This window comes from Aythya marila (assembly GCF_965140915.1).
Source record: "Aythya marila genome assembly, chromosome: 11".
Taxonomy (NCBI): Eukaryota; Metazoa; Chordata; class Aves; order Anseriformes; family Anatidae; genus Aythya; species Aythya marila.
In genome coordinates, this window is record NC_139052.1 from 18,516,649 (window position 1) to 18,530,808 (window position 14,160).

At 41.1% G+C, this 14,160-nt stretch overlaps 2 protein-coding genes across 6 annotated transcripts in view; one reads left to right on the top strand and one right to left on the bottom strand.

Moving 5' to 3' along the window:
• Positions 1–1,230: 1,230 nt before the first annotated feature.
• On the bottom strand, positions 1,231–13,102 carry LINS1 (lines homolog 1). Of its 4 annotated transcripts, none has more exons than XM_082769586.1 (8): positions 12,951–13,006; positions 10,155–10,284; positions 9,252–9,745; positions 9,038–9,127; positions 8,108–8,249; positions 7,252–7,842; positions 4,138–4,318; positions 1,231–2,943 (listed from the first exon to the last, which is right to left on the bottom strand). In XM_082769586.1, the coding sequence occupies exons 3-8, from the start codon at positions 9,654–9,656 to the stop codon at positions 2,043–2,045; spliced, it is 2,310 nt and encodes a 769-aa protein (XP_082625712.1). In that variant the 5' UTR covers positions 9,657–9,745; positions 10,155–10,284; positions 12,951–13,006; the 3' UTR covers positions 1,231–2,042. The 4 variants fall into 4 exon arrangements, with proteins under 4 accessions (XP_082625712.1, XP_082625713.1, XP_082625715.1 ...); XM_082769587.1 differs by lacking the exon at positions 12,951–13,006 and adding an exon at positions 11,777–11,883; XM_082769589.1 differs by lacking the exon at positions 10,155–10,284 and having other exon boundaries at positions 13,001–13,102.
• A 258-nt stretch (positions 13,103–13,360) lies between these two features.
• Positions 13,361–14,160, top strand: part of ASB7 (ankyrin repeat and SOCS box containing 7) — a 31,924-nt gene continuing 31,124 nt past the window's right edge. For both annotated transcript variants that reach the window (XM_082769388.1, XM_082769389.1), the window contains exon 1: positions 13,361–13,450. The gene's annotated coding sequence lies outside the window, so the exon portion shown is untranslated. The remainder of the gene's footprint in view (positions 13,451–14,160) is intronic.

Genomic DNA, 14,160 nt, shown 5'->3' on the forward strand with positions numbered 1-14,160 from the left:
TTGTAGTAATCACTGACAAAAATGATGAAAATGAGCACTTAGGAAAACAGGAAGTGTCTCCCCATGCTACCTTTCCCACCCAGTTTATCTTATCGGTGTGTGAGAAATAGAGTTGTAATTTAGATATTTCCAACTTGCAAAGTAGCGCAGTGAAACAATGAGGTTACTCAGGCAAAATCAACTAGTCAGCAAAGCCCAGATTAGAAAAGAAGAGGGGATAGTGGAAAGGATTTCACTGAAACTAAAGTACCTACATTTAAAATTGTGATCTTGAGAAATTCTTGCTCAACTCTCTTGCCAAAGGCACTTCCCTTGTTTGAACAGAAATGTTCCCAAGTTGTCTAGAGCTGCATCTTTGGACATGCCCAGAGGCTTTTTAGTCCTGACAGAAATAAGCAACTTGGCATCTAGAGCATAACCAAGTTCAGACTGTAGAAAGAAACTAAGCATTCCTCTGCCCCAGACAACTCAGAGGATAGTTTTAACTAAAGTGACTATAAGCAGGAATTGACATTTTTTCCTACTCATTGATATTCTTTTCCAGTGCTATCCTTAAAATCATCTGCACAAAGAAACCAGAGGCACAGAATACTGTCTATTACAGCTGCCATCCCAAAAGAGTAAGATTAAGGTTCAAACCTTCGTGTCTAAGAACCCATACCATTCAATGCCTCTGGAGAGCACTGTAATTTCCAGGTAAGTTATCCTATAAACTTCACCCAGTCTTCTCCTCCTCCCAACACATGGTTGATTCACTAGCTGAGAGCTCAACTCTAATCCAGAAGAAGGTCAAGGAGATTTGGAGGAATCAGGGTCACCTGTTCCAGAGTCTGGTTGTTTTAACTCAGTATCTATATTATTTTACACTAAACAGCTATTTTAAGGGGAAGAGACAACTTACCTGGTTCTAAACCAGAATAGAGCACTTACCTTCAAGAGAAGATCCTAAGAGGAAAACCGTTTCTTTCAGTTCTGATGAGCTCTGAGATTTTATAGTACTTTCTGTCATCGGTATTTTCCCATTGCCTAACCCTTATAAGAGCATTACAAGCTGCATGTTAAGCGTACCAACATTAGGTGGCTTCCTGTTAAGTGTACACACTGGTTTGGAGATCCTGTTCTGAACTAACTTTCCATAGGCAGAGTCTTAGACACTTACTTTTCAGGTTATTCAAATTAGAACTAATAACAGATGCAACTATAAAAGTTTACATTCAACATCCACCTTGCTGCATTGCAGATATTTAATTTCTAGTTCTCTACTTCGTAAATATTTTCTATACTTAGATAAAACGTAATGGAAGTAAGGATTTCTTTTGGAATTTCAACAATGCAACTTCTGCATTACCTAAGTTTGATTTTTAAATGTAATGCTCCACTAAAATGTTCTATAAATAGGCAACATACCATGAAATACTGAGAAAAACTAAATACAACTTTTAGTGAGATAGTAACGCTACTGATTAGATCAGGCAAAAAGTAAATCCTAGACATTACTTGAGCACTTCAACCAAGAAAAGAGAGGCATGGATTAATGGGATTGTGCTACTACCCCTGCATGTGCATTTAGAGCAGAGCACTGATTCAGAACACACAGTATAAACTCCCCAAAACACAGTGTAAACTCCCCCTAGAACTGTCCCCAGCTACAATATTTTATTTAGCTCAATCTCTAAGCAGTTAAGTGTTGCATTAACACTTCATCGGAGCCTGTAAGTCATTAGAATGACATTCAGTATAATTGACAATACTTTAAATATTGTTGATAAGCTTTCAGATTAGTTGTTTATTATCAAACTATGGACAGCTAGCAATTAATCTTCATATACACTACAGACGTACATACCATGAATATGCCTGGGACCCTAAGGTAATGAATGGATCACGTCACTGAGCAGATTTTTTAAGGTGTTAACCAAAAACATGTTTATCCTGTTTCAGTTTAAACACACTGACAGGTGCAAAAGGCGTGAGCTTTAGAAGTCATTCATCTCATGGAAATGTTCTCTACTGTACTAGTTAGAAATCACCAGATCTTTGACTTATGCTGAATTTGTGCTTTTACTGATCTTCTCAACGTGACTCAGTAGTCTCAACAACGCAGATGGATTATATGGGAAAAGATTTCTTCTCTGCAACCTAGAAATAGCATTTTGCAGTTCTTCCAAACACTTTGTTGATTTATAAAGCATTATTTTTAGGGGAACGATGTTATCTGAAGGCTCTATACAAGCCAAACTGGATGAAGTATTACATCCCTTTTGTTTCAGAGGCAACGTTTGAGACTTGAGTTTATTCTGCGTATCGTCTGTGTAGCTGCAAACAGTTTCACTTATCATTGTCTCATGCTCATTATTTAAAGGCATCTTCTCTGTGTTTACCAAACACTCTTTTCCAACTGATTCTAATTCAGAATCTTCTGAGCTGTCATAATTAACAAGGCTTTGAAGAGAACCCAGCAGAGAGGTACTATCGTTGCATAGCAATGACTTAGACTGGTTAGACTCTGCAACTTCATTATCGCCTTGCTCTGTGGTAAACACTAAGCAACTGTGAGAAGAAGTCAAAGGTATCAGAGTCTGTGGTTCTGGTTCACAAGGAGCATTTTGCAAATTCACATCACTCATGCAGCTTTGTTTTTCTTGATGTGGAGGCTTGATAGAAGAAACTGGTTGACAAGTGCCATGCTTGGTATCAAAATAGTTACAGACATTTACAAACTGATGCCAGTCTTCTCTAAGAAGTTTTAAGTACCTTACCAAGTACTCCAGAAAGCAAGTTTCTGATGAAATCAAAAAATCTAGCAGAACTGTGGAATCAAATGCAATTTTTTCTAGAAAAAATAAAAATATACAGTGAGGATTATAGCCACTTGCATGTGTAAGGCAATTCCAGCTTTCCTCTTCTTTTTGGCTTAAGTTATCAGCAGCATCATGCCGTAACCTGAAAAGTAGGTTGTGAAATGGATTAAATTCAATATAAGTTTATAGTTAAGAACAGGTATGTGCAGAAAAGTGCGTTCTTGATCCTTTTTGATGTTCTCTGACAGAGAAACTAAATGCACATACATTAGATCCAGTTGCAATTAAATGTTTCATAGTGATAGATTTCCAGGTCAATATTTTATATAAATAAAACTGTCTAAAAAATAAAATATGAGAGAAAACCACCTGCTGGAATCCCAGCAAGGTAATTTGTTTTGTTAGATGAGTTTTCTATGCAAGACAGAACTGAAACTTGTTCCCACCTACAGTACGTAATACTTTGAAAATCAATAACCCACCAGACTCAGATTTTGTCAAAAAATAAACACTAGGAAAAACAAAGTTTTGCTACTAGAGAATGAACACAGGGAGGTGGGAGATCAGACAGTTTAGAAAGTCAAAGCACTTAAAGAAGGCTTTCTTAAACTGTACTTCTCCTTAGGATGCATTCTGGGAGAAACAAGGTTACTTCTAATACATGATCTCTTATTTTAATATTTTTGTAAACCTGAACACAGATTACATTGGGAAAAGGTGGGCTTTTATTTAGGTGCCTAAAAAGAACTGTATGTATATATGATATCTCAGTATCTTCATATTAGAAGCTCGAAAGACACTTCATAAATTAGGATAATATCTTGCATGGTAACAACAATGAAGCACTAAATGTCCCGCACAAATTTATAAAGAACAGGTTTTTGCTATTAGCAATTGCAGTATTTACCAAGTAGCTAGAATTAACATGGGTCCAAACATGAGAGCACTACCTTGCCAGACGTCCCTAAATTCCTGAAGCTTAATTACAATATCACGTTCTTCAGAAACTCAGTGTTGAAAGAAAAGTCTTGCCTTTTATCTATATCTAACCACTATTTAGATTGTGAAGTCAATTATTCTCAATTGCAGTTCTAAGCGCTAAAGTATTTAATAGGAATTAGTTGCACAACTCCCCCGCTTCAATCCAAAAGCCACTTAATTAAATTATCCAAAAAGTTAGCAGCTCTCACACCATACATTACTACATAGTCCTGAGTTTACTATTAAAAATATTTCTCCTTTATACAAAACTAATCAATGGAAATGTTATGCATTTTACAATAACCTCATTAAATCATTATTATTCATAGGTCTAATAAATAAAATATGTACTAACCTATCAAATTTTAAGTAATTGAGTAATAAAGCTTTAGCAGCTTCCCACATATCATCATCTTGCTCGATGAAAACCAAGGAGAGCCATTCACAGTGATGTACAACTGGGTGGGATTGTGGGGAACACTTCATATGACTCCTCCAGAATGTCAACAGTTGGGACATGGAACTCTGAAAGACTTCTGGAAAATGATTTAAAAAAACATGATTTTTATTGACTTTGTTACTAAACACCATAAAAACTCTTGCATATAACAAGGTGAATTCTCTTGCACCTGAGCTTACAGACTAATGAACAAAGTTCACTTCCACAGATTTGCATGCATCACAAAGCCTACAAAATTTTGATAAGCCTGTACAGCTGGGATTTATATTTTCCTTTAACTCCCTGATTAGGCAGCTTCATGGGTATACCACAAACTAAAGAAAGGTGAATTGTAATCGAGTCAATTCCACAGATGGAACAATCCAACATGAGCACTTTCTTCCCTCATGAAAGAACAATGCAGTTTTAATGTTTTAATAGGGCTGAAGCTCAAACCCATACTCCGTGCAAGTTCCACTGCATAGAAATTTGCTGCAGTGATTTACAGTTGATGGAAATAATTTGTTATCTCTACAATAAAAGCAGTAAGCTTGTAGCACCACCATAGTCAAAACAAATTTTTTTTAAATAAATTCTTCATGGGTGAGGCACATTTTCAAGTATATATGGACTTGGAATAAAGGTACGTTCATGAGATGGTACTTCCAGCCAGGATTTTGCACTAAATTCACTGAACTTTCTAAACTAATGTAAGCAGTGTTTTTCCTGCAAGTCTTCATTTTTCCTTTCCTTCTGCACTTCTGAATGGGAAAATCACCTCAAAATTAATGTCATTTTAGTGCAGTAGCTTACTCATAAAAATACCTTTGTATTCCTACGACTGAGACAGACTCCCTCTCCCTTAGGAGAAGAAACCTCTTCAATGCTAACAACAAACTATAAAAAGATTCTTTATGTCTGAACTTAGGTACCAGTTTTTCATGTAATGCAGCATATTCAACATTTAGAAAACCAAAGAAAAGCAACACATCTTTACCCCAAAGGTATTCCTCAACTAAGAACTCTAATGCTACTGGACGTACACCATGGCTTAAAGAGCACAGCTGCAACATTTATGTAACAGTGATTACTGCTTTTGGAAGATTTCCTGCAACATGGGAATCAATTTTACTTACAAAACCATCATTACATATTTTTCCTTAATATTTGACTTTAAAATTTGCTTTTTCTCTTAGAAAAAAAAAATAAGAACAGCAAATTATCTTGGCTATTTGTTACTATTCAGACTGAAATTCTTCCATATAAATCAAAGCTATCTGGAAATTACTCTCAAAATTGACATGAATTAAAGTTAAGCCACTGTAATTCATATTAATAAAAAAAAAAAAGATAGGATCAACCAGCTTCCCGGAAGGGAAGTTAGCATATTAAAGCACTTTGGTGCTTGTTTTAACCACTTCATTTAACACCACTCAAATAGAAGCACCGTTCCTTTCAACTTGAAATTCCTCATGACAGCTGTGGTATTTGAATCTAATTAAACAACTCATTTTTGTGGAATGAATCTGGAAAAGAAACATTTTTTTCTTTGAGACAGAATTATCCATAGAGACATCTAAAACAGATTCAGCCTACATTTATTCTATTCACTTGTTCTTAAACAGTCTCAGAACTTTTTCTGGAGGTGGACTTTAAGCAAGATATTCTCTGCAAATACTTAAAAATCCTAACAATACAACTGGCATCACAAACACGACATCTTCCAAAAGTATGGAAAAAGTGCCAGAAGTTCTCTTGCAAAATTCTGGAGCTCTTTTGCACAGATGAATTAGGACTTTTTACATTTCTACATTCTGTAGCAAACAAAATAAAATAACATTTACATCTTGAACTGTTAAAGTTCCTCAATAAATGCAAAATGCTGTAAAAAAATCTATCCTTCTATAAATAGATTAAATAGTTTTGAATTTTGCCACGTCAACAGTTGACTGACAATAAGGAACACCCATTCTCACTTGAATTTGGCTACAGTTTCAAAACCACCTGTCCATTTTTGCTGTGAAGTCTGTACTCCAGGGACAGCAAGCTGCTTTGATCACAGGATTTGCACATCCACGTTCACATGTAGCTTCACAAGATGTGCACCATGTGCCTCTGAGAGGCAAAAAGGCGAGTGGAAAGCCGGGATTCCAGGAGCGTTTCCCAGGCAAGAAGTCTCACCCCACCACTCCCTTAGAGCATACAAAGCGACTACTCCCCGGTGAGATGCAGCACCGCGTCCTCTCCTGTCAGGAACGCAAATTACACAGCATTCCTCCGCCATCCCACTGTCTGCCTTGTGGCATAGTCCTAGCGCAAGAGACTGATCTGCTCTTCTACTAATCTAATTCATCTATTCAGTGGAACAAACACACTCTAGCTGAGCAGGTATGAAAAGTATGCCTAGCACCTACTAATTCAAAGGACTAGACCTGTAAGTCAGAGTGAAGAATACCGCCAGCATACGCTGCCAGCTCCCATAATTTCCCTATCTTCTACTTTACAGCTTCATTATTTTTACTTTTGCTACCACCACTGTTTTCTGCCCCATTACATTATTTGTCTGACAGCAATGCCAGTACCTTCAACCAAGTTAAGTGCAGGTCTAGCTCCATGTTAGAAATCAGGAGAGAGTTGCCTGTCCTTGCTTTCAGTTCTCCATCCCGTACAGAGTAGATGCTTGTGCTATGGGCTCTCTTCTCTTCCACCTGGAGAAGAGCCTGGTGTTCTCAAGCTGGCTCAACTATTTCAAATATTAACGTATGTTCTTAACAGGAAAAGCTTTCAATCCCAAACACAGCTGTTGCAACCCCCCCATATTCCAGGGCTAAGGATAGGATAAAACATAAAGAGCCAACTTAGGCAGAACACAGCGACAGTTCTGACAAGTTTTCTGTATGTTTTTTTTCTTCTTCCCTTCTATCACTACTAATTCAGATGAATTTATTTACAGTCTTAATGAGCTGTGACTTCAAATTTAAAAGCTTTGAAAGTATTGCCACTTACTGAATGAAACCAAGAGATTGTTACCTTTGATTTCAGCTTCTGTAGCAGAATTCTGAAACTTGAACTCCAATGTTTTAAGCACAACCAGACTTAGGGCTCTGAGAACAGTTTGGTCAGAACCACTTTGAGTATTATCTCCAGGCAGAGCTTCACTACTTCCAAAGTAGCTGGCCTTTTCACCAAGTGGGATTTGATCAAGCCAAGTCAAATTCACAACTTGCAGAACAGCATTACTCAGAGCAAGCATGTCCTCATAGAAATATGGGTTTCGTAAGGACTGTGATCCACTTACAGTATCTTCTCCAGGTTTACAAAGGACACATTTTTTAAGGAGCATAATGAACTTCTTCTTGATGAAATAGTGAGTTGATGAGCTAATGACGTTCAGGACATAAGAAACTTTCAGAAACAATACTCTCTGGCATTTTAGTGGTAACTGCAATTCAGTTCTGGAAGCCAGAAGTGCTTCAAGCAGATCTGTAAAACTTATCAAATTATTTGCAGTTTCAGAATAAGGTGATGTATAGAGATGACTGTCAAAATGATGGAGCAGAATGGAATTATAAAATCCTTCAAGTACATCATCAAGAGGAGACAACAACTTCTTCAAAATACCTATAGCAACAAGAAGAAAGTTAGAGTTGGTTTTCCAGGATAACAGCCAGCTAAATCATCATATAAGCAGAAAACAAGTGATTGTGACTACTCAATTTTTAAGCATGTTAAACCCACTACATTTTTAATTGCACTTTCTCCCCGTCTTCGCAGCAAAGAAAAATAGGTGTTGTACAGACAAGCTGCTCTAGATGAGATTACAAGTAATATTCCTCCCCCTAGTGGGCACTCGTGTATTGATACTATCCTGAAATTGCTACGGTACCTGCTTTGGGTAAAGTTTCATCTTTTAATATGTCTTTGATAATAGCTGTAAGAGTCCACAGACATTCTGCTACCTGGGTACACATAGGGAATTCCAAAAGAGTCTTCAAACTATGGCTGAGCCAGGTGACATTCAATGCATTCTATGGAAATGAGATAAAAAAGCATGTATGTTCTACAGTTGCTATACAAATTAAATTAAAACATTATACAATGATTCAAATTTGTAATTAAATGTAATTAATAAGATGCAAACTAAGACATAGAAAAATCACAGGTAAAAATAATACATCCATCTAGTGCCTTTTACATATGTAGACCTGTGTTTATAAATATGAAGTCACGCATGCAATAGCAATTAGCTCTATTTTCAAGAAAGGGAAAACCAAACCTCAGTGTTATGTAACCTGTCCCATATCAGATAATACTGTAGACAGACCACATCTGAATTCATAATTCCCAGTCTCAGTGAACTCCGCAAGATACTACAAATGCGTTTCTGAGAGAAATACATGTATTCAGGTATGATACTATGGAGGATATAATATTTACCCATCAAATATACAGTAGGAAAAAAACAACAACAACAACAACAAATCATTGGAATATTAAACAAGAAAATATAGAAATGCATTCGATTAACTTTCAATAGGTTGTTACTTATTTTCACTTACTGCATCATGCAACAAACCTCAACTAACTCTACACATATTGACGGTGTAGTTTATTGTTTTTTGGAAATACCTGTATTGCAAGCTTAAAGAGAGTACTTCTTGTGACTTAGCAATATTTTATGCTAAAGTTGTTTCATGAAATTCCAGATTTTTCTGTGTCTTCTGCAAATCAGTTTGCTCTAGAGTAAATGGAACAACTTGAAGGGATGTATTCACAAAGTCATTTTTTAAGCTGTGAGAAGTTATATGACACTCACCTCTTCCTTCAGCTGGAAGTACACAAGAGATGCTAAACTTTTTGAAGCCATGTGTGATAATAGCCGATCACAGCTACTGAGCAAACAAATCTGCAGATGTAAAAAAACAAACAAAAAAAAAAAAAAAAAAAAAAAAACCACAAAAAACACATTAAGTAATATTCCCTTTTTCCCCCCTTCTGCAAAGATCTTTCAAAAGTTTATAAAAGCTTACCAATTTCGAACTGATTTTTGGCTCCTTCAGAAGAAGGATGAGGATTTCACAGTACTTCTGTCTTGTACTGAATTCAGTTTCCTCGGACACTGCTTTATCAACCAGCATTTTGATCAAGGTTAACTGAAGCAGCATCACTTCTCGTGGACAGGATGAGAAGTTCATGCTTGCTAAGTCACGCGATACATCATCTGCTGTAGGCCCAACAGTGTCTGACATAGCGTCCTGATGGCTCCTAATACCACCCTCAGTAGATGGTAGATGCATTCGATCACACGATTCATCTCCTTCTGGTGACTGCTCAATATACAGAGTAAGAAAAGAGGCATAATAACAGTTTTCCTTTGCTAATGGAACGCCTGCCAGTATGTCCTTGTACATCTGCTGTAGCAAAGACATCTTCATTATGAGAACATTCAATATTTTGGGGAAAGTCGTATGTCTTCACTGATTATTTCTGACCACTGCAAACCAGCTTTGAAGTTATTTTCATCCTGTAAGAGAAATTGACACATTATTAGATGCTTCTCTTCTAAGTTACCTAGAAATAAATATTTTACTATTACTGAACTTAATGGGTAGCCATAAAGAAACTTCTGAAAGATATGAGAACTTCAGTCAAATCATTCTACCTTTACATTGCTAGATTTACCAACACCTCACTTCCTTTGTGACAGATCGCTCCAAGAACAGGCATGAAGTTTCAGCTGAGCTTTTTCACCTGAACCAGCAATGTTTATTTCTCCACTAAGGCTGGACAGAACAATATCTATCAAAAAATATGTAAAACAAAGCACAAGTCTTCTATTCTGTTGCACGTAGGCTCAAGGTAAGCAGTGTGAATATGCACTAGGGGAGAACCAAGCTCCTAATTTCATAAGGAGGACCACAAAATTCATTTACCTCCAGATATGCAGAATTCTTATTCTGAGCACATAAATCTTGTAACCCAAACCTGGCTCTTAGATAATGCAAAGAATAATCTCTTCTGGTTGATCCTGTGACCAGAAGACTGGTCTCAAGGGCACAGTGGCTGAAAAGTTCAAAACAAAAATTTACTTAAAGTGTAAAAGGCCTTGGGAGCCAATAAAAGTATTTAACCACACTCAGAAAAGATTTTTTAAAAAATCTTTATCACAAAGTCAATGGAACATTTCTTAAAATCACTACACTGGAACATTCAGTACAGCTTTAAAAGAAAGGCTATTAAGAATTCAAATCCCTCTTCAAAGCATGTGCAGCTAAGCATCCGCAAATTTCTAGTCATTATGCAAGCAAGGCAGGTATCAGATCTCCCCAGAAAACAAAACAGATATACTTAAGAACACCAGGGTTTCTTTTTCATTTATATTGAGAGTGATATTAGTCTGTATCAGTTTTAACATGTTATCTAAGCAGAGCCCCTTTAATAAAAGAAACTCATTACCTTTTATCTACTGTGAATTTAGGAGAGGGATTTATTTTCTTTATTCGAATTTGCTTTTGGGACTCCCTCTCTGAATCTGGCACAGTCAGCCAGGTAGGCTGCTGGAAGCCACCTGTCTCTAGTTGGCTTTTGCTTAAATGTTATGCTTCCCGCTTCTCACCAGTGGAAGAAAACAGCTTGGCCTCTTAACTGATCAAGATTGGAAATATCTTCCCATCTATGTTTTCAGTTATACCACCAATTATCATCACACCAAAAATAAGTTACTGGTTTTTAGGAGAATATTAGAAAACATTGAAACTACAAAATTCAGTATTCTAAGGGTGATTAATTTTCTAAGTTCTAATCTTTGTAGGTTTTTATAATTACTAAACATTGACAACTACACCTTGCTTTGTACAAAGCGATTCTGATCTTTTTTTTTTTTTATAATACAGCTGAAGTACGCATTGAAGAAATGACTTCCCAAACCTACAAAGTAGTGGTCGTAGACCAGGACATGCCACCCAGTCTGCTAACTACTGCCACAAGCGGCAGTCTTTTCTTTGCTGTAAATTCAAACCTAAAATTTGAAAATCACCAGATGCCTGCACTGCAGGGAGTCATCTGCAGTTCCCTCTGGTGGGGTATTTTGGAAGAGATATTCAGCAACGGCTGTCCGGACAGCTCCAAAGTGTCCCTCACCTCATCCACAGCAGACCTAAGAACCCTTTCCCCACCCCTTTCCCATATTCCACATTTTAGATTTTAAAAGCAGATTTTGTGCTTCATACAAACTCCTTCATCTGCAGAATCTACTTGGAATTCTACTCAAGATAAAAATTTATGGCGTGAAACCTCATAAAATTTCTTCAGAAACCACTCTGAATATTTTATATAGCTATTGTTCCCATCTTTGAGTTTTATTTCTTCCTAAACGAACATCTAATAAAGTAAAATTATCTCAACACATTTACTTCTGTGTCCAAAATCAACCCGAATTATCATCCTTCACGGTAAATGAACAGATCTTTCGTGCACAAATTCATAACATACTGCAAGGCTGTTAAAGGCAAGAGGGACTTAGAACTTTGCTAGGACGTGCACTGTGAAATTTTACCTTCGCCACATGATATTGGCTGTGCTTTCCTTGATCCTACTGTAACATCAATATGAAAACCATTAATTTGCAGAGCTCTTTACAAAAACATCTGAAGTACGCCTCGCTCACACAACACAACAGTTCATGAATAGGAGTCATTAAAAGAAATGCTATGTGAGGGGGTTATTTTGCAGAAAATTACTTTAAAGAGGGAGAAAACGTCAGAGAGTGACTAGATTTGGTTCTGACATAGAAAGCACGGTGGAGAGCTCAACGCTGAAGAGCAAAGAGCTATCGTAGCCATAAAAAAATGACAAATTCCACCCCTTACTTGTATAATTTATTCCTGTTATTTAGACGGCATCTAAAAACCAATTAAGATAAGGCCCCACAGTGCCAGTCTCTTGCATAAACATCAGGAAATGCTTCTAAAGACCTCCTGTATAGACAAATCAGGCAACAGACAGGAAAGCTATAGAGAAAAAAAACACTTTGCTATCTATTATTTTCATGACTTCAGCTAGGCTTTGAAATCTTAAAGCCGTGCGGAGCTGCAAGCAGGGGAACGACAGGAGCAGCATGATGGGAACCGCGCTGAAGCACCAGAGATGAAAGCCCCGACGGCCGCTGAAGCCTGCAAGGTTTAAGGCCCTTCAAAACCCCAAACGAGCAAAGTTTAAGTGGTTGGAAATGCCGCCAGCGTGCCCTAAAAGAGAGTGATCAAACATGCGTGTTTCTCCGGGGAGGGATGGCTGATTTAGCACAAAACCACAGAAAATATCGATGTGGCGGGACTACTCCGTGCGTCACGTTTTACCTGTTACATACGCTATATGTTAATTGTGTAAATATCAACTGAAACCGACAGGCGGTGACTTTTGGGCACCCCCTCAACGCTGGACCACCACAAACCCCTCTAAATAATAAAATTTCCTCACAGAGGCCGCCAACGGCCGCTGCCCCCCCCCCCCACCCTCAGCCCTCAGCCCTCAGCCCTCCGCCCCCCTCAGCCCCTCACCAAGCCCCGCCCCCAAGCCCCGCCCCACCTCATAAGCCCCGCCCCCTCTCCTCTCCCTCCCCCCTCCCCTCCCGGAAGCCCGCGGCCCCGCTTAGTCACCCCCAGGCCGCCCCGCGCACGGGGGTTCCCGCCCCGCTGCCAGGCAACCGTTGCCAGGCAACCACCGCGACTCACCCCCTCCCCAAACACCCGGACGGGTCGCGGCAAGGCCCAAACCTCCTCACCCAAACCGCGCGAACGTCCGCAGCCGCCCCCCTTGCTCTTGTCGCAAAGCCCTCCCCCCTCCCCCCCCTCCCTCCCGCGGCCGCCTTTACGGCAAGGGGAGGGGAGCGGGGGAGGAGGGAGGGAGAGGGGGGGAAAAAAGGGGGCGGAGCCGCCGTCAGCCGAACAACCAATCAAACGCGGCGGGCGGGGGCGGGCCCAGCGCGGCGCCTTCTGATTGGCGGAGCCGGGGGTCAGTCCCAGCCCGCTGACCCCGGCGCGCAGTGGCCCCGCTCCGCTCGGCCCCCGCCCGCGGCCGGCCCCGGCCCCGGCCCCGCCGCCTCCCCCCGGCCCCCCCCCAGCCCCGCCGCTCCCCCCCCTTCCCCTCCCCCCTCCCCTCTCCTCCCCCCTCTCCCCTCAGCGCCGCCGCCTCACGGAGCTCGCCGGGTGCCCGCCTCGGCGGCGGCAGGCAGGTAACGGCCGCGGGCGGCGTCCCGGCCGCCCCCTTTTTGCTTCTTCTCCCCCCCCTCAGCCTCGGCCCGGGCCTTTTCGGCCTCCCCCGGGCCGTGTGGGGGCGCCGCTGCCTCAGGGAGGGGGGGGGCGGCGGGGCCTGCGCTGCTCCGCTGAGCCCCGGGGGGGCCGGGCAGCACCGTCAGGGCCCTGTGGTTATGGGGGGAGGGGGCAGGGTGCTGGGAACCCCCCCCAGTTCCTGAGGACCCCCCCCTCTTGTCCCCGGGACCCTCTTCCCGGAACCGCTCTGCCCGGAGCCACCCTGTCCCCGATCCCCCCTTTCCTGAGGACCCCCCCTTATTGGGGACCCCCCGGATACCCCTTTTCCCAGATCCACCCCTCTCAGGGATCCCCTTCCCGGATCCCTCTCCCCCCCCCCCCAAATACCCTCCCTTTCCAGGGGACCCCCTCTTCCCGGTGGATCCTCCCCAGGGGCTCCCCCTCCAGGGTCTACCCCCTTTTCCAGGAACCCCCTTTTCCAGGGACTCCCCCCTTCCCAAGCACCCCCCTTCCCGGGGACCCCCCTTTCCCAACACCCCTTAACCAGACCCCCCTCTCCTTCCCCACAACCCCCCTTCCCAAACACCCCCCTCCCAGATATCACCCCCTGGACACCACCCCCCTCAGACCCTCTCCACCAGCATCTTCCTGCCCCTGACCCTGCCGGGCACTT